Genomic DNA, 24,685 nt, shown 5'->3' with positions numbered 1-24,685 from the left:
TATATGTACATCTATATATATATGTATGTATAATATATATATATATATGTATTGAAAAACTTAAGCTCTTTTTACTTTTCTTTGTAAAATTAACAAAAACATGTCGCGTCTACATGACGTCGTCGATGGTCGTTGTCATTGTCTTCCCTTTCTTCTCTTTTATCCGCAATTTTTTATTTCTACCTTTATTTAGCACTTCTTTCATTTACTATTATGTTGTTATTTTCGTAATACGTTTTCTTTTAAAAAGACGGGCTTTCGTTTTACTTTTTTACATATTCACCCTCTTCTGTGCACAAGAAAAAAAAAAAAAAAAAAAAAAAAAATTTAAATAAAAAAATAATAACTAAAACGAAAAACGAAAAAAATTCAATTTCTTGGGTTTAAAGCAACCCTTAGCAAGCATCATGCCTGTTTTTTGTAAAATTATATCGCAGCTCTTTTGGTGGTAGTAAATGCAACAAAACAGCATTATATTGCTTTATTTCCTTGATTTTACGTTACACGTTTCCTATGAATGAATTATTATCATCTTGTTGAATTTTTCATATTAGAGAGAATGTGTTGGAGAAAACGCATACAGTTAGTATTATAATACTCTCTCGTTGAAAAGCAACAGCGGCATTGCCATTTTCCAAAGCGCACTACAGATATTATTTAAAAAAAAAAAAACATTATGAAAGAGAGCGAGAGAAGACGAAAAGATAAGCAAATAGATTAAAAGAAGGAGAATTTTCTCTGGCTTATGACACAAGGTGACCGGGTTTTTATTTTTTTATAATAAAAAATTAAAAAAAAAAAAACGAACTATTATTAATGGAGATATCCGCGTATTTGTGATATTCCATTCAAGGCCGATTGCATTTACCTAAATGCAGTCAGACTTTCCTCACACGCTTGTTAACGAAAACACATGTTCCCGAAATGTTACCTCTCTCTCTCTTCTCAGGGGACCTTTGTAAGCAAAATTGTATGAATAATGAAATGAAATTCGGGAAACTGCTTAATTGTAAACTTGATCCTGAGCATCCATCATCAGTTTTATTTGTTTATTTTTTTTTAACATTAAATATTACGGATTCTCAGAAATTTAAATGTAGGTAATGTAGAATTTTAGATTGAATTGCGTTTCTTGCATTCCGTTTCCACTTTTAACTGTTGTGGGTGCGATTGCAGGTGGGCCATGTGCAATTTTAAGCTCCAACAATTGATTTGACCCAAGAACATATATGACAAGTTGCACGGCTTTATGCCAATTTGAGGGACAAAATATAAAATATAGGACAAACAAGGTCAACTCTCGAAAATGTTATTAGCCTGATCTGAATAGGATAAATGTCGAATAGAAAATATTTGAAAGTATTTTAAACAAATAATTATATGATAAATTGATAGAGAGATTATGTACAATCTTCCTAGAGAGCAAACTTTTCGATTTGCTCTATATAAGAAACACTAGAATGAAAACGCGTTCGCTTGCAACGCATTGAAAATATGTGATAGAATTGAACTACGAAAGCTTTACGAATTTCGATAGATATCTTCGTAAAAGATTCATTCTCTGTATTTGGCCCTAGCGGAGAAATAATTTCGAATAAAGTTTATCGGAAATTTTGCAAGTGATTATCCATAACTTTATCAAGGGTTCATATTTTGGAAATGGATCGCAATCGAGTTTATGATGCAGCCATGATTAACAAAAATTATTTCAATTAGTATTTGCATTAATAATACATTAACGTGCAAATTGTTATTAACGGTTTGCAGTCGTTTGCTTTACCTCTAACACGTTTCACCGCAATTCAATTTGCCATTATTTCCTCACGTAACCCCTTTATATCGATTCAATTGAAAATATCTTTAAATGCTTTTTAAAGCAAAATGGAAATCACTTCGTTACGGTAACCAAGCGATAACAATACCAATATCGTCAGGAATGTGCTAATGATTCAAATGGCATCAAAACGTTAAGGTCAACGTAGTAAGTTGAGTGGAGGCGTGGCGGGGTATGGGGGGCGAGAAGGTGGTATGTAGCTTGTCTTTTTTTTTTTTTTTTTTTTTGCTTTTAAAAATTCTCGAACTACATGCGTTCTAGAGCGGAATTTTGCCCTCAACCGCAGTTTTGTGATTTACTACTGGCTGAGAAACATTGTTTCTTCCTCCCGGGGGACGTGTTAATAATAAAACATTGAATTGCAAATAAGTTTATGAATGGTTGTTTGTGTATGTATGTGTGTGTGGTTCTCCTACGGAAATCAAATTTATTCAAAAGTGAAGTAGAGGATTGAGTCAAAGTAAGTTAAAAAGAGTCGGAGTGTTTTGAATTGTTTGCCTTAAACATTTAAATCCCACAACATGATGCAACATCACGCAGCATTTGTCTCCCTGTTTATTGTTATACTGTGGCGGTGACTTTACGCTATGTTTATATCAACTTATGTAAGTTAAGCATATCTAAGGGAGAGAATGAGAAAGAGAGGAAGAGAGGAAGAGAGAGAGAGAGAGAGAAAGGGAGAGAGGAGTTACAAGGTTTTAATGCCTATTTCCGTTTGGCATTCATTACGTTTCGCCCGTAATTTACAAATTGAACAAAAAAGAATAAAGAAAGCAGCATTGGTGGCCTGTCCTCCCAGATTGAAGTTAAACAAACTCATAACAAATCCGTTGGGGTTTGTTTTGTCAGTCAATAAGTCTTAGCTCAGCAGCCAGTTGTTTTCAGGGATTTTGATACGGTTTGAAAAGGGAGTTAAGTTTGACTTATGGTCCTATGTTTAATAAAGCTTTTCACTGCCGCATCTACTGCTGCTTACGGCAGTTACTCCGTTGTTTTTATACGAACAACAATTTAGTAAAGTTTTAAAAGGATAATGATTTTTATTCATAGTGAATGAAGAGAAAAGCGTACCAAAACCGTAATGATTACCATACAGTTTGGCTAATGAGTGGAGGTGTTTGAATGTGAATGAATCGCAAACATTATTAATAACGAAGACAAACGATTTCCAAATGAAATTGCTTTTAAAGCGATACAAGCGATACGAGAAATACTTACGAGGCAAATGAATAAAAAAAGATGTCATTATGCAGCTTAAATGTACTAAAGGATCCTTTACGAATTTATTTATATATAAAAAATATGTGTTTTTGTTTTTTTTTTTTATTTTAATTTATAGATAATTTTTAATAGAATATCCTTCCGCATATATTTATGCTATAAATTCTTTCGAAAGTATTTTATAATTTTCAAAATTTCGTTAACAATTAAATATATTTTATTTTGTTTATATATTTTTTTTATTATTATTATTCTTTCTTTTCACGCACTCGATCAAGTCCACTACATTGAGTTGTAGGAGGAGTGACCAAAAACCATATAACAACGATAATTATTTATATATATGTTTTATGAGATTACGACGGCCGCGTTTAAAATAAACGACTGCTCGCGGGAAGCTAATCAATTAATATAGATTTTTAGTTGATAAATGAAAGTGTACATCAAGCAATTTATGGCTTTTTAAATATCCAAACTTTAAACGCTTACACATAGGGGACTTTGGAATTGCTTCGTAAGAAAACTTCGATACCTGCGTACAGGTGTTTGCTGACACTCATTGCTTTATATCACATTTTAAATTGATTTGATTTAATGACAAAGTAAGTACGGACATTGACTCATAGCAGAATAATAAAATGTACAATGTTATGGCATTTTTTTCAAAAATTTTTGGAGGGAAATGAAGGGACAAATCTCTAAACATTCACAGCTAGCATAACCTCCTCTGTTTAATAATAAACATTTTCTTTTTTTTTTTATTACTTTTTAATCCATTTTACTTTATTTATGAATTAATATATATATATATTGTGAGGGACAAAGTCACAACTTTGTTGTTATTCCACAATACTCGTAAGTATTTAGTGTAGTTCAAATTATCTTTACGTGTTGTTAACTTTCTTGTCTATGTCGCTCCTTGGATATTGCAGGCTGCAGAGTTGTGTATTTTCTAATTGTGATAAGGACCGGAATGGAATGGTAAACAGTTATCATATTCGATGTGAGTCAGCTGACACATTTCGAATACGGCCTGTCACGCCAATCGCATTCGAACAGAGACATAAAAAGGAAGAAGAATGCACTCCCTCTTTCATTTGAATTTAGCCGTCACGCAGGTCACATCGATAGGCTGGAGAGTTTAGGGGTCGAACAGATTAGCATATTCAGATTCCGGACAAGATGACCAGACAGATTAATTGAGATGTTATACTATATAGGCAAACTGTTTGAGTTAAGCTTTACAGTTAAATCGTCAAAGTACTATTCGTCGAACTTATACTATATTTCAGATCGCGTGAGTTATCAAAATCAGGCCTGGACTACGCTGGTCAGTGAATTCCACGCAGTACAATAAGAGATTTCAACCAATTCAATATAAATGTGAACGACAGCTTCCAAATCGTGCTTGGAAGCGCTCGACCGCATACAACGAAAGTGTGTCCAAATTTCTTGATATCCTCGACTTTCGGTGCTGCGTGATGCCTATGTATAGGTACATCCAAATGCAAGGGTTCTACAGAGGTAAAAGATATATGTCCATCAATTTAGTCTTTTAGCAGGACCACAGGTTTTTGTCCCCGCTCCCACCCACTCGCCTAAGAAGTGTTTGCCTATCGCGACTCGTTGTCGTTCCTTACCTACACTGCCGTAACAGGAACAAGCTGTCAACAGTGGTTTTTACCACCGTGCCTGACATTTTCACTTCAAGTCAAACGAACATAGAAACTACTACCCTCTTCCATCCCTCTCTGCATATAACCGTTCCCGACCACCATCGTGAGCGTATATATAGCGTATGTCTCGTGAATGTCGTGAATGGTCTTATAAAAATATTTTTCAAGTAAATTTTTTTTTTATTGAAAAATATTTTAGTATATTTATAAAACATTTTTCAAATACTCGCGGCATCTCTTTCCTTTACATGTGCTTGTGATTTATTATTCATTCACTTTTCGTTTAATTTAATAAAATTGTGTACTTTTTCTTTCCATTAACTCACCTTATCTTCAGCCTCTTCTGCTCGTTCTTCCGCCTCAATAACTCGCTGTTCCAATTCAGATAACTGTAAATAGAAAACAATAGAATTATGCAAACAATGAATGGGCGAAAACAATCATTCAATACATATGCAAATAACAGATACGTATACCTATGAAATAACGCTAAGGGCTGTCAAGTAGAAATCGTGCAGATAACGGTAGAGGCTATGTTAGGTATTTCGATGACTATTATAACTTCAAAAATGGAGGAAAGAATATGTAATTTTTTGATCAGTTAATCGTCTGATAAGGAATTTTTCTGTTCCCCTCGCGTTCGAATTGCACTTCAATATATACATATCCATAATTCGATGTTTCTTGCTAATCATCTGGCGCTCTGTTTTCGTTTGCTCATCTTGAGCCAAAGAAAAAGGGAAACACACGCCGACAACATTATTTCTTTTTTCAAACGAAGCAAAAAATGAAAACTTATTTTGTATTGCGCCGGTCATGGGCAGATTTATTCCGTGTCGTCCGGGACTACAAAGTCTGGTGAAACGATTAACGATTTGAATGGCAAATATATCAAAAAAAAAAAAAAAGCAATAAGAGGATACTGTTTTACATATCATCTGTCCGTCCGTTCATATTAAAAAAACCGATTTGCGATACATTCGATGCGTTCAATTGACTAGTGCTAGTCCAGGCGGCTTACATCTCCCGTGTGTCCTTCCGATTATCACTTGCTTGCACGACACGATGAAATGCTCGCCCTAAAGGGGGAGCTTCTCTAAAGGCACGTCATCCACGAATTGTCAAATAAGGCAAAACGAATGTGTAGCTAGCGTTGGCCAATACTTTAAACAAAATATTTTCGATTATTCTCGTACAATGAACGGTTATTTGCTATACAAAGCTTCCGGGTTCATATTTACATCCCAATGTGTTTTATGTGCTCTAAGATTGTTGACAAATAGGTTGTCGGGGTTTTTGGGCCAGCACTGCAATGTAAGAAACAGATTACATTGCGAGTGTGTAAAAAAGTTTACAAAGTATTAGTCATAGATCGCAAGCTTTATCGGAAGTTATCTTTTATGGAACTTTGAAGGAGCTTTCGCAATGGTTTGTTTATTAAAAATCTGTTTAATAACAACAAACGTAAGGTGTTTCGAAGAAAAATTTCTCTGGATTTTCGAGTGACAGCACTGGTTATTGCGAAAGATAGATATTTTCACATGTTTCAAGACATCCATCTGCTTCGCATAAATACCTTTGCTATGCTCCTATCTTGTTATGTTTGTTGTGCATTAACAATTGTTGATAAGATCTGGTCTGTTATTACAACTGGCTTCTGAGATAGGTTTGGCGCGAAATGGGATTTTAAATTGTAATCTTTTGATTATGAATTTTTGCCTGCACAGAAGAATGGAAGATAATAACTATAAAATACGTTTGTCATTAAGAGCGATTATTATTGCAACGGAATTAATAAATCGTACAAAATAATGACTACTAATACAGTTTTGACTCGTTGAAAACGCTTCTCGGTCGAATGCGTAAGCACTAATATGTGAGATAATTTTAAAAGATTTATATTTTCTTTCACGTTTGGATATTAAATTCATATTGTTGGCAGCACGCGATGCAATGCGTACTTTTCGTTGAGTTGACTAAAATACATTTCTTTTAGCAAAGTTCCAAACCTTCAGCATTCCTTAAAAACAGTTTTTAACTTGTAAATTCTGCTCTCTAGATGGCGCAGATAGTACTTTATATGAGATTTTTTTTTTTTTTTTTTTTTTTTTTGCATTGTGAAAATTGTATAAAAAATCAACTTTAAAATAATAATTATACTAAAACGAAATTAATTAATTAATTGGTCGGATCGGATCAAAGTCGTCTGTTCGATAAACACTTACTTAAATGCATCAAAAAATTGAAAGTTATTAGCTGATGTTGCTCATCCTAGAAGGTATATGAGTTCTGAAAAATATTCGTAACACATGGGATTAGTTCTGGAAGTAACTCTACAGTACGCACAACCTAGATCAGCATAAATAATGAAAGCGGATCAGCCATCACTCATCAGTCATTTAGTTCTCTGTCCGTATGGAAAATGAATGAGATATGAATGTCTTATCAATTCACAAATCAAATTGACTTCATTTTCTGATTTTTTTTTTCCTAAATTTTATTGTCAAAGCAAGCCACTGATTCCTAATCGTATATGTAGTGGAAATAACTGTTATCAACACTGACAAAAAAATTACAAATTTTCTTTAGCCGCTGAATGATATATAAATATTTTGATTTCAAACGACAACCTACGACAATATAATCATAATAAAGAAAAAACGTTGTAAGCAAGCAATTTTATCACTTTTCACTCTTTTTTCTTTTACGAAGTTGACCTGTCTCGGATTGGTGAAGTTTTCTTTTATCTATCGAAAGCAGCGCGTGGAGTTTGGGAAATACTTTTGCACGCCTATAAAATAAATATAATTAAGATCAATATAAATAGTGAAATTCTACTTTACGTACGTTTGTCTCTTCGAATCACTAACGCTCCTTCGTTACGTTACAAGGTAACGGCGCACTTCTTAGCAGCAAAGTATTCTAGCTTTGCTTTGTTTTACGAGAAATTAATTAATTTATTATAGAAAGTTTCTTGCATGTGTTTGTCCTTATTCGAAACTCTTTGACATTTTTTCGATAACATCTTAAAAGCAAAATAGCGGAATGGCAAGTCCAGCACCATCATCGATAGATCGGGGACATATGTAGCTATCTTATCAAGGGTAGGAAACGTCGGTGACTATACAAAGTATAAGTAAGTCCTCGATCATTATCAAATTCTGAATCGACCTAAGAATGTCTGTCGGTCCATCTGTGTGGTTGCGTCATCTAATCTTCTAATTTGGCGAATAGATTGCAAACTTTTGAGTGCGGATAGATGCTCAAAATGCTTTAAATCGGTCAAAGGATCCCATCTTTATTATAGCATAAATTGAAATGGGAAACACTTGTGTTTCCCAAACATCCAATTGCCCGTTTTTTGCCCGTTACTCATAAACTACAGTATACATAACGATTACAATTCCTTTATGGGCGGTAGAAGTACGTTCAGATCGAAAAACAAAAACGAACTTAAATAGCTTTAAGTAATGACGAATTTCGTAGTTTTAGGTGGCGCTTTCACTGCAGAAATGGATCTTTTGAATTATACATATACTACTCCCGACACCGCCACCCGCAAACTTTTCGACTACTTGGTATAATAATGGTGATGGATGAATACTCAAAACGTAGCACTCCTTATGCTTTCAGTTCGACAATCAGATAATCGTTTCATGCGGTTCAGAGGTTTTGCTTTAAAAATCGTACTATCATCAGTTTTTTAGAAAAAAAAATTTCATTTGGCTTAAACGCATTGCTAATATTTAAAAAGGAGATTCCCTCTGAAAATTAGGCAATGTTTTCCTTAAATGCAAATCCCGTAAATGTATGCTACATTTCATTTTGAAATAATTACCTATGAAATCTTGATTCCTTTCGCTTTATTATTATTTTTTTCCTTTTTTCTTCTTGTTTTCTACCTGCCATTGCCGTTTCACCCAATTTTTATCAAAAGCCATTAAAGAGGAAATGAATGAAAATATAAGCTGCTGCCGGGTTGCGAGCACCCTTAGCTTTTCGTCAAATTGCCAGAATAAGTCAGTCACATTGACAAACATAAATGCCTTTTGTAGTTATCTGTACGTATACGAAAACCCATCCGTCCATGCATTCATTCATTTAGGACTCACAAACACTTTAAGTATAGTATGTGCGCGTGTGTATGTTCGTGTGCACTTCTAAAAAATCATAAAAAATCAAAACATAAACTCAAACAGATACGTATTTTTTTGTTTTCTTTTTTTGTAGCATACTTCTAAGAGGGCTAGAGGAAACGGCAAAAAAATAGAATAAAAGTCGCAATATTTGTAACTTTTGCATGATGGGTTGATGAGTTGAGTGTTTTTGATGAAAATGACTGGCACACACTTGAGTGATTAATTGATGGAATTTGTTGTTGAAGCTTAAAGCATTCGCCATTCATACATAAAAGAAGAGATAGACAGCGTTTCGCTGAGCATTGAAATATGAGAAAAGCAAAGAACAAGAAAATCAAACATTTCCTTGTAGGCATGTTAATGGCTCAGCCATCAGATAAGTTGAAAGCAACATAAACTACGGTACTACGGATTTTCAAAATAGATTAAAGCTTTGATTAGATATGACATCAGACGCATTTAGATTTTTTTCTTCTCGGTTAATTTCAAATCGCTTTAACTTTATTAAAAGCATATACTTGTTTCGAGGGCATTATATTAACTAAAACACCGCATATTTTTGGGAATATTTTTTATTTAACTTGCGGATAATAGTAAACAATATCTTATTTAAGTTATTATCCCATCGGTAGATGGGGGGTACATTTTCCCCATCTCTAAGATGGAAGTTGAATTGTACGCCGATAGGCGTCAATCATGATGAACGGAGTACCGTCTATCGCATACATTGTGTCCTGGTAACTAGAACAAAATATGCCCTTATTTTCTTATTGTCATACAATTGAATTCATTTACATTGGCTTGACATAAAAGATAAAAGGACTACTGGTAGTGGTTGAATATTTAAATTTCAACTGTATACCAACTTTATCTGAACTAACTAAAATGAAAGGAACAATGTAGGGAAGCTATTATTAGCGTTACTAGTAGATAATGGTGTTAGCTTGCATGTCGTGGAAAAATGTGCTCATTTATCGGCTTAATTACATCAACAGATGGTTGATAGCGTTTTTAATTTGTTGTAGCAACTCATAGCAGGCTACATTCTACGCTGGATGCTCTTGTGTGGCGACAGTCATGATGTGTTCTTCACGTAGTCCTTATAGTGGATGTTAGTGTAACGCATCTACTATTTATCATGTTACGAGGATATTCATGAGAACTATCTTTCGAGTTAAGTACGAAAAGTAAAGCTTGTTACCTTTCGTTGAAAGGTTTAAAGTATGGTATTGACTTTAGCTGGATGACTTGGGTTTAACAAACAGTTGTATTCTACACCTGCTCTATAGCTCAGAATTTCAAATTATATTTTTTATTAACTCAATCACTGTCAACTACACGATATCTCGTAGTAAACGAAGTATGTACCAAAAATCGCGGCTACGAAATATCTCGTAGTTTGCGCGGCAAGTTTAGCTTAATTACGATTAATTTTGCTTGAGTGGATGTCTCTGAGAGACGAAGAACATGTGAACTTGTTTTCACGAGTCCATAAGAACAGATGGAACGATAAAACCACTATACGGACTTCCAAAGCAGTGAATTTTAGGTATGAATCACAGCTCAAAACTCATTTCGAGTGAGATTTTCTCATGTCCTCAGTTGGTCATTTGTTTAGCTTGCATAGATGTATTTTATGTACACATTTAATATTATTTGTCTTGTTCTAGTTGCTATTGTTTGCTATTACTCAGCTAAAGGTTACTTAAGTTTAGCCCGGAAGTAATATATCATTTTCGTCGCTGCTGTTCTTCACATCAACATGATTAATAAGTATTTGTGCAAAGACGTATATATCGTTAAAACAGCAGGGTATCAAAGAATAAGAACCAAAAATTTGTTAAATGATTTTTAGAGGAGAAGAACCCCCTCGATTACATGCATATATAAATAGGAGGTTTTAACATTATATTTATCTTTTACCTGACGAGACTTTCCACTTAACGAGATTGGCAATGAAATATAATCACATGCTGCATCCCAGGTGATTTTAAATTATTATCCGGGCATACATGAGTTCCATCCTAGTGATAAGATAAGATCCTTAAACCCTTTTCATAATCGGAGGAAGATTTTAAAGACTTTGCAGAATATGTCGGATAGTTCTTGCAAGGATCAGTGAATGCCTAATTTATAAGCTTTGAAGACCTTTCTTTACATAATAAAATATCTCTGAGAATTTTTTATCGGGCTTCTATTGCATAAGTTAATGACCAGCTATTTAGGACCGTCGTCTATATTTTGCGATTGAGTTTGCGACCAAGTTAGATTAAAGCTAAATTTAATATAAAAATTAACTGAACCATTTCGGTCTATTTTTTCAATTCTACCCTTATAGCAATTTTCACGAAAATTGGCTCTTTGTAGAGCAGAAAAGTCTCAAGTTTTAATATGTGGTGATCAAAATTGACCCATAATAGTAATTTCGTACAAAAATGAACTCTACAAAATTTAGACCATCTACGCCTAATTTTGGATCCTTCCGTGTGAAAGGATTAAACTTGTGCAACAAGTTCTTGTGCTCTATAATAAAAATAAAAATTGTGTTAGACAATGTGGTGTAGGGTATTGAATGGTCGGTCTCGCTCGGCTATAATCTTCTTACTTGATCATATTTAATGAGGAGAAGTGTCTTTCAACATGAGTGAGTATACAAGGAGCATTTGGCTCCTTGATCACGTTCATAATAAAATCGAAAATCGTTTTATATATTATGGCATATTGATTCGATTTCATTCCTGAAGTTGAATATGAAATTTTAAACATTGTTTTTCCCTTTTTTTATACCCTACGACGTTCGTGGTACGAGGATATTACAGGATCAATTCCTGGATTGATTTAAGCTTATCCGTCGTTCTGTTCGTCTCGTTTTCTTGCGTTCAACTCAAAGGACGCAAATTTTTGAGAAATTTTCATGAAATTTGGTGCATTGAAAATGGACCGGATAGGGCCACCTTTTCGACCACTTCCCATATAACGCCTCACTTTGGAAAGTCATCGCCCCCAATGTGGTGTTTTTACTTGTTTTCATTTAGTTACTCTTTATTACCGGCTTATTATTATTATAAGTCAGAGCAGTATTGCGGAAAAAGAATACTTTTTTTTTTTTATATTTACTTGATTACTTGATACTTTGATACTGATTTATTACAAATTAAATAACTATTGCCTTGCATGGTTTTTTATTTGCTGCAAATGTGCGAAAAAAACAGAGGCTTATAATTTAATCAAACATTCAACTGATTAATCGTATAGACCGCCAAGCACACGTATTAACCAGAATGCAATAAAATATTGTTTTTCGCTTTTAACTTAATTTTGAAATATTGCCGGCTGCAAAATTAAATACAATTAAGTTTTATTAATAATCTCTCTCTCTCTCTCTCTCTCTCTCTTTCTCTCTTTCTATTTATCTATCTATCTATCTATCTATTTCTCTCATTCCCTCTTTCACTCTGTGTATGGGTGCGATTAAGGTTTGTGTCATGATGCAATGCTCACACGAAGGACCATGCCCAGTCGCATCAGACCACACATATACAACAGTTAGTCGCGGCAGATTAAAGAGCAGAAAAAATAAAAAAAAAAAATAATAATAAAAATACATTTTATATATATTTTAAATTAATGACTTAACGTTTATTTTAAATGTTTTTATAATTCATTATTAAATAAACGAATGCTAACAAAAAAAAAAAGAAGAAAAGAAGCAAAAATATGAATTTATTAATCATCAATAGAGATAATTAAAAAGGAAAACAAAGAGTGTCAGTGAAATAATATGAGTTGAAATTTTTTAAAAAGCAACAACAGATAAGGAATATATATGTACGCGATTTGAAAAGTAGCTTACCATACAAAAAGTAGACGTGCAGAGAAACGCACGACAATGAAGATTCTCTTTATACAAAACATTTTTTCATAGCGCAATTAGCAAAAAAAAAAAACCAGGTCTTGCAGACGTATTAATTACACTTTCTAGAGAAGCACTTCACCAAATATGTTCGTAGGATGAAATGTAGGTGTCACTTGGGTTTGTCTTGTGTTCAACATTTCATGAGATTGCGATTGTTGCTTGACAAGTTACAGCTGTTTTTGTGACCTTCCTTTTCGATTTTCAAACCAATGGAAAAATCGGAATTTGTGTGAGTGTAGTGAGAGAGCTTCTTGTTTTAATGGGGGAAAACAAAGTGTGCAAGCAAAGCAATCGCTTGACATGTGTTATTTGGACTCTGCTGCGTGGAGATATGTGATAGAGAAGTGTTGTTAAACGCTCCGATCGCACGAATTCGGCAGACGTTCTAGAAAACATGAACAGTGTATACATAATCCTTTGGAAGACCGAAAAGCGACGTTACGCGAGATAGCTGATACCTTAACGATATCGTAAGGCAGTGTGTTTTCTATTCTGCATTAAATGTTTGTCGATGAGGCAGCTCTGTTCATGGTTTGCTAGCTTTTGACCAAAAATAATAACTTGTTGGAGCTGTTTAGCCGAATTAAAAACTCATTTTTCATGCCAAATGTGTCAATGAGCGAAGCATGGATTCATCACTGCACTCCAGAGTGCGATTAGCAGTCAGCCAACCGAAAACGCGACGAAAGCCGCTCAAAACGACAAAAACAACAAAAATCAGTTGAGAAGAATATGACGCACATTCTATAACATTCACCGGCTATTTTAAAAGACGACAAAAGATCAATAGTGAACATTACATAGCATTATTAGTGCGTTTGAATGGCGAACTTTTAAAAAAAAAATGACCATGATCCTAGGCACTTATTGAGTGATATGTTAATTTTTTCTAATCTAATTCGATTTAGGAAGGAGCTTGTTTCAGATTTCTTTACTTAAGATTTATTCCACAGTCTCTTTCTAATTACGTCCTTTTTGGTAATTATTAAAAATAATGTCTCCCGAACGCCAGTCGAAGAAGTAAACATTACGAAAACAATAGTCGCTTAGAGGTAGTGCAAAAATGCTTTACATTGCCTTTGATTAAAAATCTCAATTAAAAAATATGTAACAAAAAGTTGAACGCATGTTAAGGGGGAATGTCAATATTTGCTGAACTTATTGAAAGCCTCAATAGCGATATGCGAATAGTTCGATATGCGAACCGGTATGGGGCTTATCATAGAGCCTCAATAAAGTATATGTTGATTTCCAAATTTAACTGTGATACTGTGAACGTGTCCTTTGACCAATTTGGCCCATTTTCACTATCAACCTGCGTGCAAGGACTTCCAATATTTTCGCCAAATTCGAAGTTGAAGATAACTTCATTTTTGGCGGCGAAGAGAATGTTTACGACAAACATTACGCAGAAGAATAGACGGTTGTTCTTAGATCGATTTAGAGTTCGATGCTGAACAAGAATGTATATACTGTGTAGGATCTGACTCTGATGCTTCCCTCTGGGCCTTGTAAACGCCTTAATAAAATGAATGTACCACTCACCTTCCGGTGAATGGCATAATAACTGTACTGCAATTTGGATTTGTTGAGAGCGACTTTAAGTTGAGTTTGTCGGGCATCTCCTCTCCTCGCGGTAAACAAAACTTTTCCAAAATGTAATTTCGCAGACCTCGCCCTCGGCTGGGGTCTCCATATGCATGGTATTAGGTTGAAATTCTTTGATCGCCAAGCCGTGTTTCATCTCGTACAAGAATCTAACATTTTTTATTTTAATTTCTTAAAGAGTTTTTTAAAGTTTTGTGGCTTTCTTTTCTCTTCTTCTGTGCTGCTTCTTTTGTAAATCAAATACAAGCATGTGTTTTATTTACAGAACTTAAACTTTCTATGCTCTAGCGCATAAAAAATTCATATTCTTTATATTTATGAATTATTCATAAATATTTTTGTATTTTCCAGTTTATTTTTATTTTTTATTTATTTACTTTTTTTTTTCTTTTTTTTCTTTTGCTTTCCTTTCACTTGACTATGTTTTCCGCATTGGTATAGAAATTTTTCTTTTTAAAATTTTCATACAAAATTTATTCATATTATCCATCACACATTTAAACCATTTAATATTCTGTCAAAGTAAAATTTTTTCGGTTATATATGTTAGATTGTATGTTGACGTCTAGTGTATTATGTGCATGATACTCTCGTCATTATTATTATCAACATTATCATAAAAGACTGATAAAAGGTTATAGACATTAAAATATGCTTAACTAGCACAAGTTCTGTGTGTGCTCTTTACGGTAAATGAGTAGAAGTGATTAAACGCAGAGTTCTAATGGAGTTTTCCATTACTTTAGTTGAGAGACTAAATAATGCTTAAAAATTACCATATAATGAACACGAACACATGCATAATATTTATCTGCTTGTCGAGCGTAAACAATTCAGATATTAATAATGAAAAGTAGACTTTTGAAAAATAGTTTTATATAGCAACTTTAAGTAGGCTACAAAAAAAAAAAGATGCTCATTTAATACATTTTTGAGTTTTTCAAAATTTTCGACATTTGAACAACACCTTAAACATATTTGTTAAGCAAATTTTAATGCATTACCTCTAAACGATTTAAATTTTTAATGCCTACTTTTGTGGTTTTTGCGTATTTGTTTTTTTTTTTTTTCATCTACTAGTTCAATAAAATTATATCAACATTTATCTTTTATTATGTATTGTCAATTTTGAAGAATAATTCGAATTACAAAGGGAAAATTTTGTAAAAGCATTTTGTCAACATTTAAATAAATTAGCAAATTTTCCAATTGCGCATGCATGATGCTTTTCTTAGTATTTGTTCCCTTTCCCATTCCCCTGCTGCTCTTCGTCTCTCTAACGACAACAATTAATTTGTGGTCCTTTATCGGTATTTGTCTTAAAATGCAAAAGAAGAAGAAGAAGAAGAAATCTAACTTTGCTATCAATACGATTCTAATTGAATGCCCTCTAGATGCTTTGACACTTTTACTATTGACTTAACCATAACCATAGCGATGCTGTGCAAGGCTACGTGCCGATATTCTTTCGTTTACGCTTTGAGCAATTGAAAATTGGTTGGTTACCTTTGGTTACAATTAATGATAACACATCAAAGTGCAATATTACAAATGAAATGCTACCTGAATCGTATGTATGCTGGCTATGCGGCTAGGTAGCTGCCTGGTTCGCTAATACACCCCCAGTTGTTGTGATTTTCGTATCACATATGTATATGTATATATATATATTAGGCAAATTGACTATGCAATAATAATAGCTAAAACGACAGACGTAACGCATATCGACAATAGCAATTATATGGTGAATGTATGATGTATGCTAGTGTGTATATGTAGTTGTAGTTAGTGACCAAAAGTAAATTTTTAATTTGATATAATTTGAGGCTTTCAAATCATTTCTCGCATCATCTCATTTTTCGTTTCTCGTTTCTCGTTACTCGTTGCTTGCATTCCTTTCATTTTTGTTCCATCTATCGTTCCTTCAGGATGGCTTCCCGGTGCAGGTTTAATTTAAATTTGTGTTCTATTGTAAATAAAATTGATAATTCAAGCGTTAATTTAGCATAGAAGACAACGCAATAACAAATTACACAATATAGTTAGAGAACACAAATCTAACATTTAATATGCCACCAGATGTTTTCATTGTGTTGTATAGTTAGCTGCCTGGATATCCTGTTGTTGTTTAACGTTTTATCATTATTTGTTGTGCACTTATAACGGGAAAAGGCATTAAAGTATTCACTCACTCACTCACTTACTCACTCGCTCACTAAGTATCCTAATACTAATTTTTTTTCTCTCTCGCTCACTCATACTCTATATCTTCTTTCTCTTTTTTTCAATCTCTCTATTGCGTTGTTGCGTTGGCTCTCTTTGCGTTAGTTTTAGTGTATAATTTGTGGTTTGTATATTTGTTTATGTGAACGGCGAGATAACCACCTCTTTCTTACCAGTTATTGTTCCTATCGCCGGTGCTGCTACTGTTGCACATTTTAAATTGATTTTGTCGTTGATTTGATGGAATTTTGATTGAAATTTGCTGGTTTCCTCGCTAGATGCCTATGTATACGTGTAATACATTTTTTTCTTTTTTTTTCTTTTTTTTTTTCGAACGAAAATCTGTGATCACAATTACTTTTCGGGTAATTGCCGTTGACAGTTGACAGACTTTGTCTTTTGTATGACTTAAGATCGAATGAATTGCAAAAAAATTAATCTCATGTTACGGACAACGATACCTGTACTTGTGTTTGCCCTTGCGAACGAAAATTAATTTCGCTTTAATTCTGAAGTTTACTTGTATTATTGCCGTCCACGATGCCAATGCACGATGAGCGCACACCTCTCGCGGACGCTTCGTCCGCGTGTCAAAGTTTTGGAATTGTCATCAAATCAATCTCAACATTAATATTATTATCGCTCCATTTATGTCATTTTTAAAAACAAGAACAACAAACACATAAACAAAAAATTCATAGAAAAGCTAATGAAAGCGAAAAAAATCACATAATTAAAAAAAAAATAAATAAAAAAAAAAAAAGATAAATAATTATATGACAGTGATATATTTTTGTTTATATCCATTCAATGATTCCAATGATTGGTTTGTCGATTGGGCATTCGCCCGAAGTAGATTTGCAAAGTAACGCTGATTAATAGGCAAATTATAGTGATTATCGGATAAACGACAAAGAAAAAAAATCATTACGAGGGCAAATTCATAAGTAGGTGTCCTTGAATGCAGCTTGAATTTCAGTGAACAATCGGCACGGATAAGTTGGAAAAGCTTCTCCGTAAGAATTGTTTGAGGCGGGCACTTTTCGCTGTTCACTTTCACTTTCACTTTAATTTTTTTTTTAATTATGGCCCCTATACGACGGCAGTTGGAAAGAGTAGAGAGGACTAGCGTTTGTTACGCGAGAAATTCCAGAATAGATTTCTACCCATAAAGTGCTCTACAGATGTGCGATGTGAACAGATGTGCGATTTAAAACAGAATCAATACAGTGGACACTTGGCGGATAGATTCCTTTGAAGTTCCTTTATATGTCTTAAAAAGTTTCAATGTTCGAACTGCTGAGGCGCTCTTAGCTACATCATAGCTAGATATCAATCCGAGGCAGAAAAGAGGAGAACATGCCATAATAATGCAAGACAATTCAATTCAGTTGACTTTTAATTGTAATTTTCAATGGAGATGGCAAGGGAAGAGATTCCACGAATTCTCTTTGATGGTCACTTGAAATTTTTCTTTTTTTTTTTTGCTTTCATTGTTTTACGACTTGACCAGAGATGCCGTAGATGAAAACGTTTATTACATCAACAAGAGCTTATATCCCCGTAGACCGAGAGAGGTTCCGGTAAAACGTCAAAAACAATATTTGGTTCCGAAACTATTCGCAGAATTCTCGGACTTCTTATACATGTAAGCCCTTAATGACAAGTTTACTTGACTTTTTGCCCCACAAACTTATATCAATTTGAAGGCGGTGAGACAAATGTCGCCCAAAAGCTGGATGGACAACAAGATAAAATAAAATCAATTCTTATTACATGTTAGTAATTGTGAAGAGGGGATATGTCTGGAATATTACAAACTAACTAATTCATCAGACATCGGGATGGATTTATTCATTGATTTTATTTTCTTTTTAATCTAAGGATTAATCACTTAAGTAAACTGCAAGGCGAAAATGATTAGACAATAGAATTGAATTTAAGTTTAAATTCATATAAGACTGCAGTATCGCATATATTGCTTTCGAAAGGACTTGAAAAGCTATTCAAAATATTTTTTGAATAATTATCAAAGATGTTTAAATGTTTTTTATTGACTTGATTTTTGCTTACCGTTCGTAATGACGAAGAACGGACTTCTTGCTATATGGTGTGCACAGAAATGATCGTTGTCTGCCCTCCTTGTTACGTACGGTAACCAAGGCAAATAAATATGCATTAATTAAATGCCCAAATAGCTGTAAACCTTAATGAGAGTCATAAGGTTTTTCCTTTTTTTTTTTTGTTTTTTGGTTGAGACGGCAACGGAAATGTAAATAATGTAAATGCATATAATTTTAATATAATAATTTCTCTTTATTATTTGCCGTTCAGCTACTCTTGCTCCTGCCAGTGGTTTTTGAAGCAATTAAAAATTACTGACAACTGAAAGCATGAAAATGAATTCATGAAAAGTAAATAAGAAATTTCAAGCAATTTGGAACGAACCTCGGATACCGTCATCTAAATTGTTCGATTTTTTTTTTTTTTTTTTTTTTGCTACCTGCTCCTTGCTGTGGCTCAATTCTGGATCGATATCGTTATTAGCAATAAGAGTTTGAAAATAGTCGTGTAAGTTGAGACTTTTGCGGATTTGGGTTTATCCCTAAATGACTTTGAAATCTTGTTTTGCTTAGATACTTTCGAATGTTGCAAACGGAGCGAGTAAATTAACATAACTTTATCAACTAGTGGTGGCTACAAAAAAAAAAAAAAAAAAAAAACCGAGCTGAGTGATTTATAACCGTCGCTTATTAAAAAAGGCAGAACAATAAAAATTGTATACATTATTTATATTTTATAGTCGTCTCCCATTTTTTTTTTTTTTTTTTTTTTTTTTTTTTTTTTGAATTTTCTTTTTATTGCACAATTTTTTATTGTCTCTATAATTTTTTTGTTAATAAATTAAAATTTACGATTTATTTATATAATGAAAAAATCTTCAGGGTATGTATGGAAATGTGGCTTTTGTCAGTTTATAAGCAAAGCTACATAAATAATAAAAATTTTTTAAATTAAAACAAATGCTACTCTCAAACAAAATAATTCTTTTTCCCTTTTTTTTGGTGGTTCGTTCATTTATTGGATAATAATTTGAGGCAAAAAAAAAAAAAAAAAAATTATTTGATTTTACTTTTATTTCATGTTGAACACTATGCAATTATTGAACGCACACTTGTTTAGAACGGTTTATAATTTACATATATACATACTTACATGTACGTATGGATATGTTATTCACATGCAGATCGCAAGCATTGCCATTTGGATTAAGTTCTGTTTAGAAATAAACCAAGCCATTTTCATGGCGGGCGACAGACACATTTTTAAAATTAGCCTCAATGTAGTGGTGATATAGTATTTATTGTAAATAAACTAAAGTCACATACATCTTTTTTGACGGATAAATTTTCTACCATCTCGTGATTTATCTTAGCTCGAACATAGGCATGCGTTGCGTTCGACCTACAACCATAAGACATTCCACCTTACCGTATAAACTGTCAAGACTAACTTCCTTTTGTATGGTAATTCATTTGATTTTCAAAGGAAAGGAAAGGGAAAGATGCGAAAAAAAGCGTAACATGCAATGTATGAAAAGATTTCCATTCTTATCAGAGAAGTCACAGTAAAGCGGGCAATAAAAACCATCTCTTTACAAATTGTAAAATAATTTTAATAACTAACCGTATGCTAGAATAGTTTTCAATAATTATTTATTTCGTTCAGAATTGCTTTTGTTTTTTTTTTTTTTAACTTTTTTCTAAAAACTATTCTATACATTTTTTCTTTCTTTTGCTAACAGTATGCTGCAAATTATTTATAAATGTACTAAAAATTTGTTTGTTTTTTTTTTTTTTTTTTACACAAATGGACTGGTATTATTTTATATAGATGAAGTTAAATATATTTTTATATTTCCAGGTTTTTTTTTTTTTTTTTTTTATTGCATTTTCATACGATAATAATAAAGTTCGCCTTGTTTGTTTAATACATGCATTGAAATGCGGTCAACTGTCACATATTTTATGTCAACATCATGTGAGGACAATACGCGTAAAATGTTAGCAATTGACATACATTTATACATTTCTTTGGGTTTTGTTTGTTTGTAGGTAGGCTTAAATAAATAGAAAAACTAGAATAAAATATAAATGAATGCATATGTACTGTTGCTCTTGGCCATCAGGTTGTTGCCCTAGAGCGGTGTTGCTTCTTTTTTTTTTTTTGTCAAGTTATATATAAAGCAGTTGCATGTTGGTTTTCCTAGTTGACAAAAAGCTATTGCTTGTTGAGGTTTTATACTTAAGCTTATGTAGATACGGCAAAAATCAGGTTAATGATACGCAGTTAAGAAGCGTAATATGCATATATATATATATATATATATATATATATATATATGTATATGTATAGATTACATATGTTATATTAAAACTATTTTAATATTATTAACACTTACTGTGTTCAACATATTGTAACATATTTCTAGGAGCTTGATCGTAAAAATAATTTGAAAAAACTTGAACAAATTTATACGATTTTTCATATTTCATGAACGTTTTTATCAGAGTCATTACTTTCAATGATTTTCTGGCTATAGTTAGTTCTTAGTCCTTTCGTTGTGAACGAAGAAAGAAAGAAATAACGCAGATTGACTGAGTTGCAGATTCTGAGAACTAACAAAAACTACAATTGACTTCAATGATTGTTGACAATAAAATAAAATGATTATATTATGAATTCGTTAACACACACATACACACACACACACGCACACATAAACACGCTCTCACCCGCTCTCCCAACATTCAGCAACTTTGTCTGCTTTCGTTCACTATTATTCGTTCGTCGTTCATTTGTCTTCAGTTTTCCTTTGTTGCAGTCATTATTTGCTGACAAGAAAGAAGTAAGAAAGTTTCTAAACGAATCTTCGATGCCCGATAGATGAGAAAGGCTTAGTCTTCTATTAAAGCTATTCAAAGTCCACTGCTTGAATTATTTTCATTGATTATTTATATAGCTCCAAAAACTATGTTAAAGTTTATATTCATATCGAGTTTTCCTCGTGATTCTTTCAATCTTTCAATTGACGTGCGTGTGGGCCGAAAATGGGCCATTTCTCGACTTAAGTCAATCAGCAGAATATTTATTTCAATTTTGAAGACATCAAGAGCGTGAACACAAATACAACCCTGGCCAAGCTAAATATTTTCGTTACACACCATTTAACTCTTGATATATCTTACGCGAATATTGAATGCAATTCTATTTCCAAAGCAGTTGCAAACAGCACTAGCATATTAGTATACCGGCCAACTTTGGATGTTCGATATAGAAATAACATAACAATAACATTTTCCATTGGGTTTCATTTGTAACTTAATAAATATTTAATAACTTTAACAATTTGTTTTTCTTTGCCGTGGAGGAGGAGAAGTAAAGAAAAGCTAAAAAAAATATATTCTTATGCTTCTTATGCTATGGTAGCGAGTTTTACCAACACAGTTGAAGTCTTCAAAAAGATATTAAAATTGAGAGAAAAGTGTCATATATTTTTAAGCAATTTCAACATCTTGTCCGTTGTCTTTGTTATCGTTGCTTCTTCTTCTCAAGCAGGGTCTATTTTAATTTAGTCTTTTTCATCATTATTATTTTAATATTTTATATTCTATTTTTTAGAAAGAGAAAGGGAGGGAGAGAGAGAGAGAGAGAGAGAGAGAAAGAGAAAAGATACTTTTTGGTTTCGCTTATTAGGATGTGGGCTACTTTTCAATTATCTCGAATTAGCTGCTGAATATATTCCCTAATTCCTTATTCTTTCTAAACTGTCCAAAAGAAGACAATTACGAGGGAAGAATTTTGTTATCTGAGTGATGCCTGGCTATTATTATAGCTATAATTGAAAGCTAATAAACCAGTGCAACAGTGTAGGTAACGCAGATTAAAAGTCAAACAAAAACTTCTTCTAGCAGAGAGCGTTTTTCCCGAAATCATGTTCTTCGCATTTCTGCTACCTACTGGATCTTTTGCATCTTCAATACAAGATTTTGCTTTCAAATCAATTGGGAAAATTTATTGCCACGATATTTTCAAAAAGTTTTTGATTTTTTCTCACCTGTACTAGTGTACAACGAAAGATGAAAAAATTTTCACAAACGCTAACACGGCCCGGATTTACGCCGCGTAATGTAATGCAGGAATTGAGAGAGAATCAATCATCATGAACTGCTGCCCGCTCTAGAGTCAACAAGTAATGGAATTAAAGCGAGCAAAAGCGAGCCATCACAACAATGCCAGACCATGTATATCAGAGCTTGCCTCATATGTTTTTGAAATGTTCGCTATATAGTCCCGTCCCTTGTCCCGTCCGACTACCATTTGTTTCGCTCTGTACGACAATCTTTTACTCTTCGTTAACCTGACAATAAACAAAGCGAAACGAAAATCACTTATTCATATTTGTGGTTTAGAAATCCTGGAAGTTTATATAGTTTAGCTTTAAATGGCCGATCACACAAGGAATGCCCCTTATTCGTGTAACACGGCGACGGCCAGAGAGAAGTAGAAGTGAAGAAAGGGAAAGGAATAGGGAACATAGGGAGCGGGACGCAACCTAATGGGTCTGTGTGCCTAATCCGTAAGCCTTATGCCTTCACCGACTGAGCATTCTTTATAACTGCAAGCAAGATAAACTCTACCACACTAATATTTGAATTAACGAATACTGACTTGTTAGTCGCGGTTGCCTCCTATTCGCCCGCTCTTGCGGACAATGGCTTCAAATAATTAATTCAAGATATAAGAAAATAATTTGTTTGAATTGTAATGAAAAAGGCTACGACATTTTTTCTTTATTTTTATACCCTTGCATCTTGTGCGAAGACTTTGAGATAAATCCGTCTTTTATAATGTTACACTGAGCGACTCAGAATGATTCGATGTAGGCATGTTTATCCAACTGATGTCTGTCCATTTACTTTTTTGGTTTAACTTATAGGGCGAGAAATATTTATGAAATAGTCCAAGGACGCGATCTATTGAAAATCGTTTGAATCGGGGCATTTTTTCGCTTTGGCATACTAAGTAAAAGCGGAAAGTTTGGTATGCTTGGGATCATATTTGTTCAACTTCCTCTTAAATAAGTAACAAGGCTTAGCTAGCTAGTAGCCTAAGATTGGAGTCAATACAGAAGAACAATATGGAACACGTAAGCCTATTCTCGGATGTTTTCTGTAATGAGTACGCCTTCATATGCCATCGAGGTATTTTTTTACGGAAATAAATGAAGGAAATAATTGAGTTGAGATAAAAATTACATTTACTGAAACTAAACAGGGAAAGAATTGTATTAAGAGAAGCCGTACAGCAGGGTAGTTAATGGTCGGGCTTGCACGACCATTAACTACCAAGGTTTAAGATTGTTTTTTTTTGCTCTTTGTTCATATTTTCTTCTGCAGTCCTTAAAGATTTTTTAAATTCTTTAAAACACCTAAGGAAGCGAGGACGGTTTCTTCAAACATATCTTTTACTGAATACATAATTCCACTCAATATTCATTTAATCTACAATCTATTGTCTCTGTGGCCATTTATCACGATCCATCACTGTCCCCCATAAAAATGTAATCAAACAAATCGCCAGAAACACCTGTTACCATGATTACCTTTAACAATAAATGGGAAAATCCAGAAAATAAAAGAAAATATATGTGAAAAATAGCTGCGTTTGCTCGCCAACTTCTCACCCCCCACTCACCGCGTCCCGAACACAGAACCGCACCACACGCATACACATCCATGAAAAGTCAATAAGTACATTAGTGACTGCAATTTCTTTGCTAGACAAGAAGAATTTTTTCACTTAAACTTTGTGAACCTTAGCTGAAAGCATAAGATAAAAGTAAAACTCTGACGACTGTGTGAATAACCAGGAAAATTCATTTTCATTAAATTCACTTTGCTTACACAAATATAACACATGAACACATGACTCGCAAACACACACACACACACACACACAGGCATATATATATATATATATATATATATATATATATATATATATA

At 33.3% G+C, this 24,685-nt stretch overlaps 2 protein-coding genes across 10 annotated transcripts in view; one reads left to right on the top strand and one right to left on the bottom strand.

Annotated features, from left to right (window-relative positions):
* The window catches only part of LOC119644602 (uncharacterized protein CG43867), a 218,632-nt gene that overhangs the window by 49,610 nt on the left and 144,337 nt on the right, over positions 1 to 24,685 (bottom strand). For all 8 annotated transcript variants that reach the window (XM_038044207.1, XM_038044208.1, XM_038044213.1 and 5 more), the window contains one exon: positions 5,058 to 5,120. In XM_038044207.1, the coding sequence (XP_037900135.1) occupies positions 5,058 to 5,120 (63 nt within the window). The remainder of the gene's footprint in view (positions 1 to 5,057; positions 5,121 to 24,685) is intronic.
* LOC119644604 (hepatic lectin-like) overlaps positions 12,668 to 24,685 on the top strand; it is a 23,213-nt gene continuing 11,195 nt past the window's right edge. Inside the window, exon 1 of one of the 2 annotated variants that reach the window (XM_038044221.1) lies at positions 12,668 to 12,698. The gene's annotated coding sequence lies outside the window, so the exon portion shown is untranslated. Of the gene's footprint in view, positions 12,699 to 16,728; positions 16,742 to 24,685 lie in introns of those variants that run through there. The other variant, XM_038044225.1, reaches the window with a different exon arrangement.

Source organism: Glossina fuscipes, unplaced genomic scaffold, assembly GCF_014805625.2.
Source record: "Glossina fuscipes isolate IAEA_lab_2018 unplaced genomic scaffold, Yale_Gfus_2 0, whole genome shotgun sequence".
Classification (NCBI taxonomy): Eukaryota; Metazoa; Arthropoda; class Insecta; order Diptera; family Glossinidae; genus Glossina; species Glossina fuscipes.
This window is presented reverse-complemented; position numbering and strand designations above follow the sequence as displayed.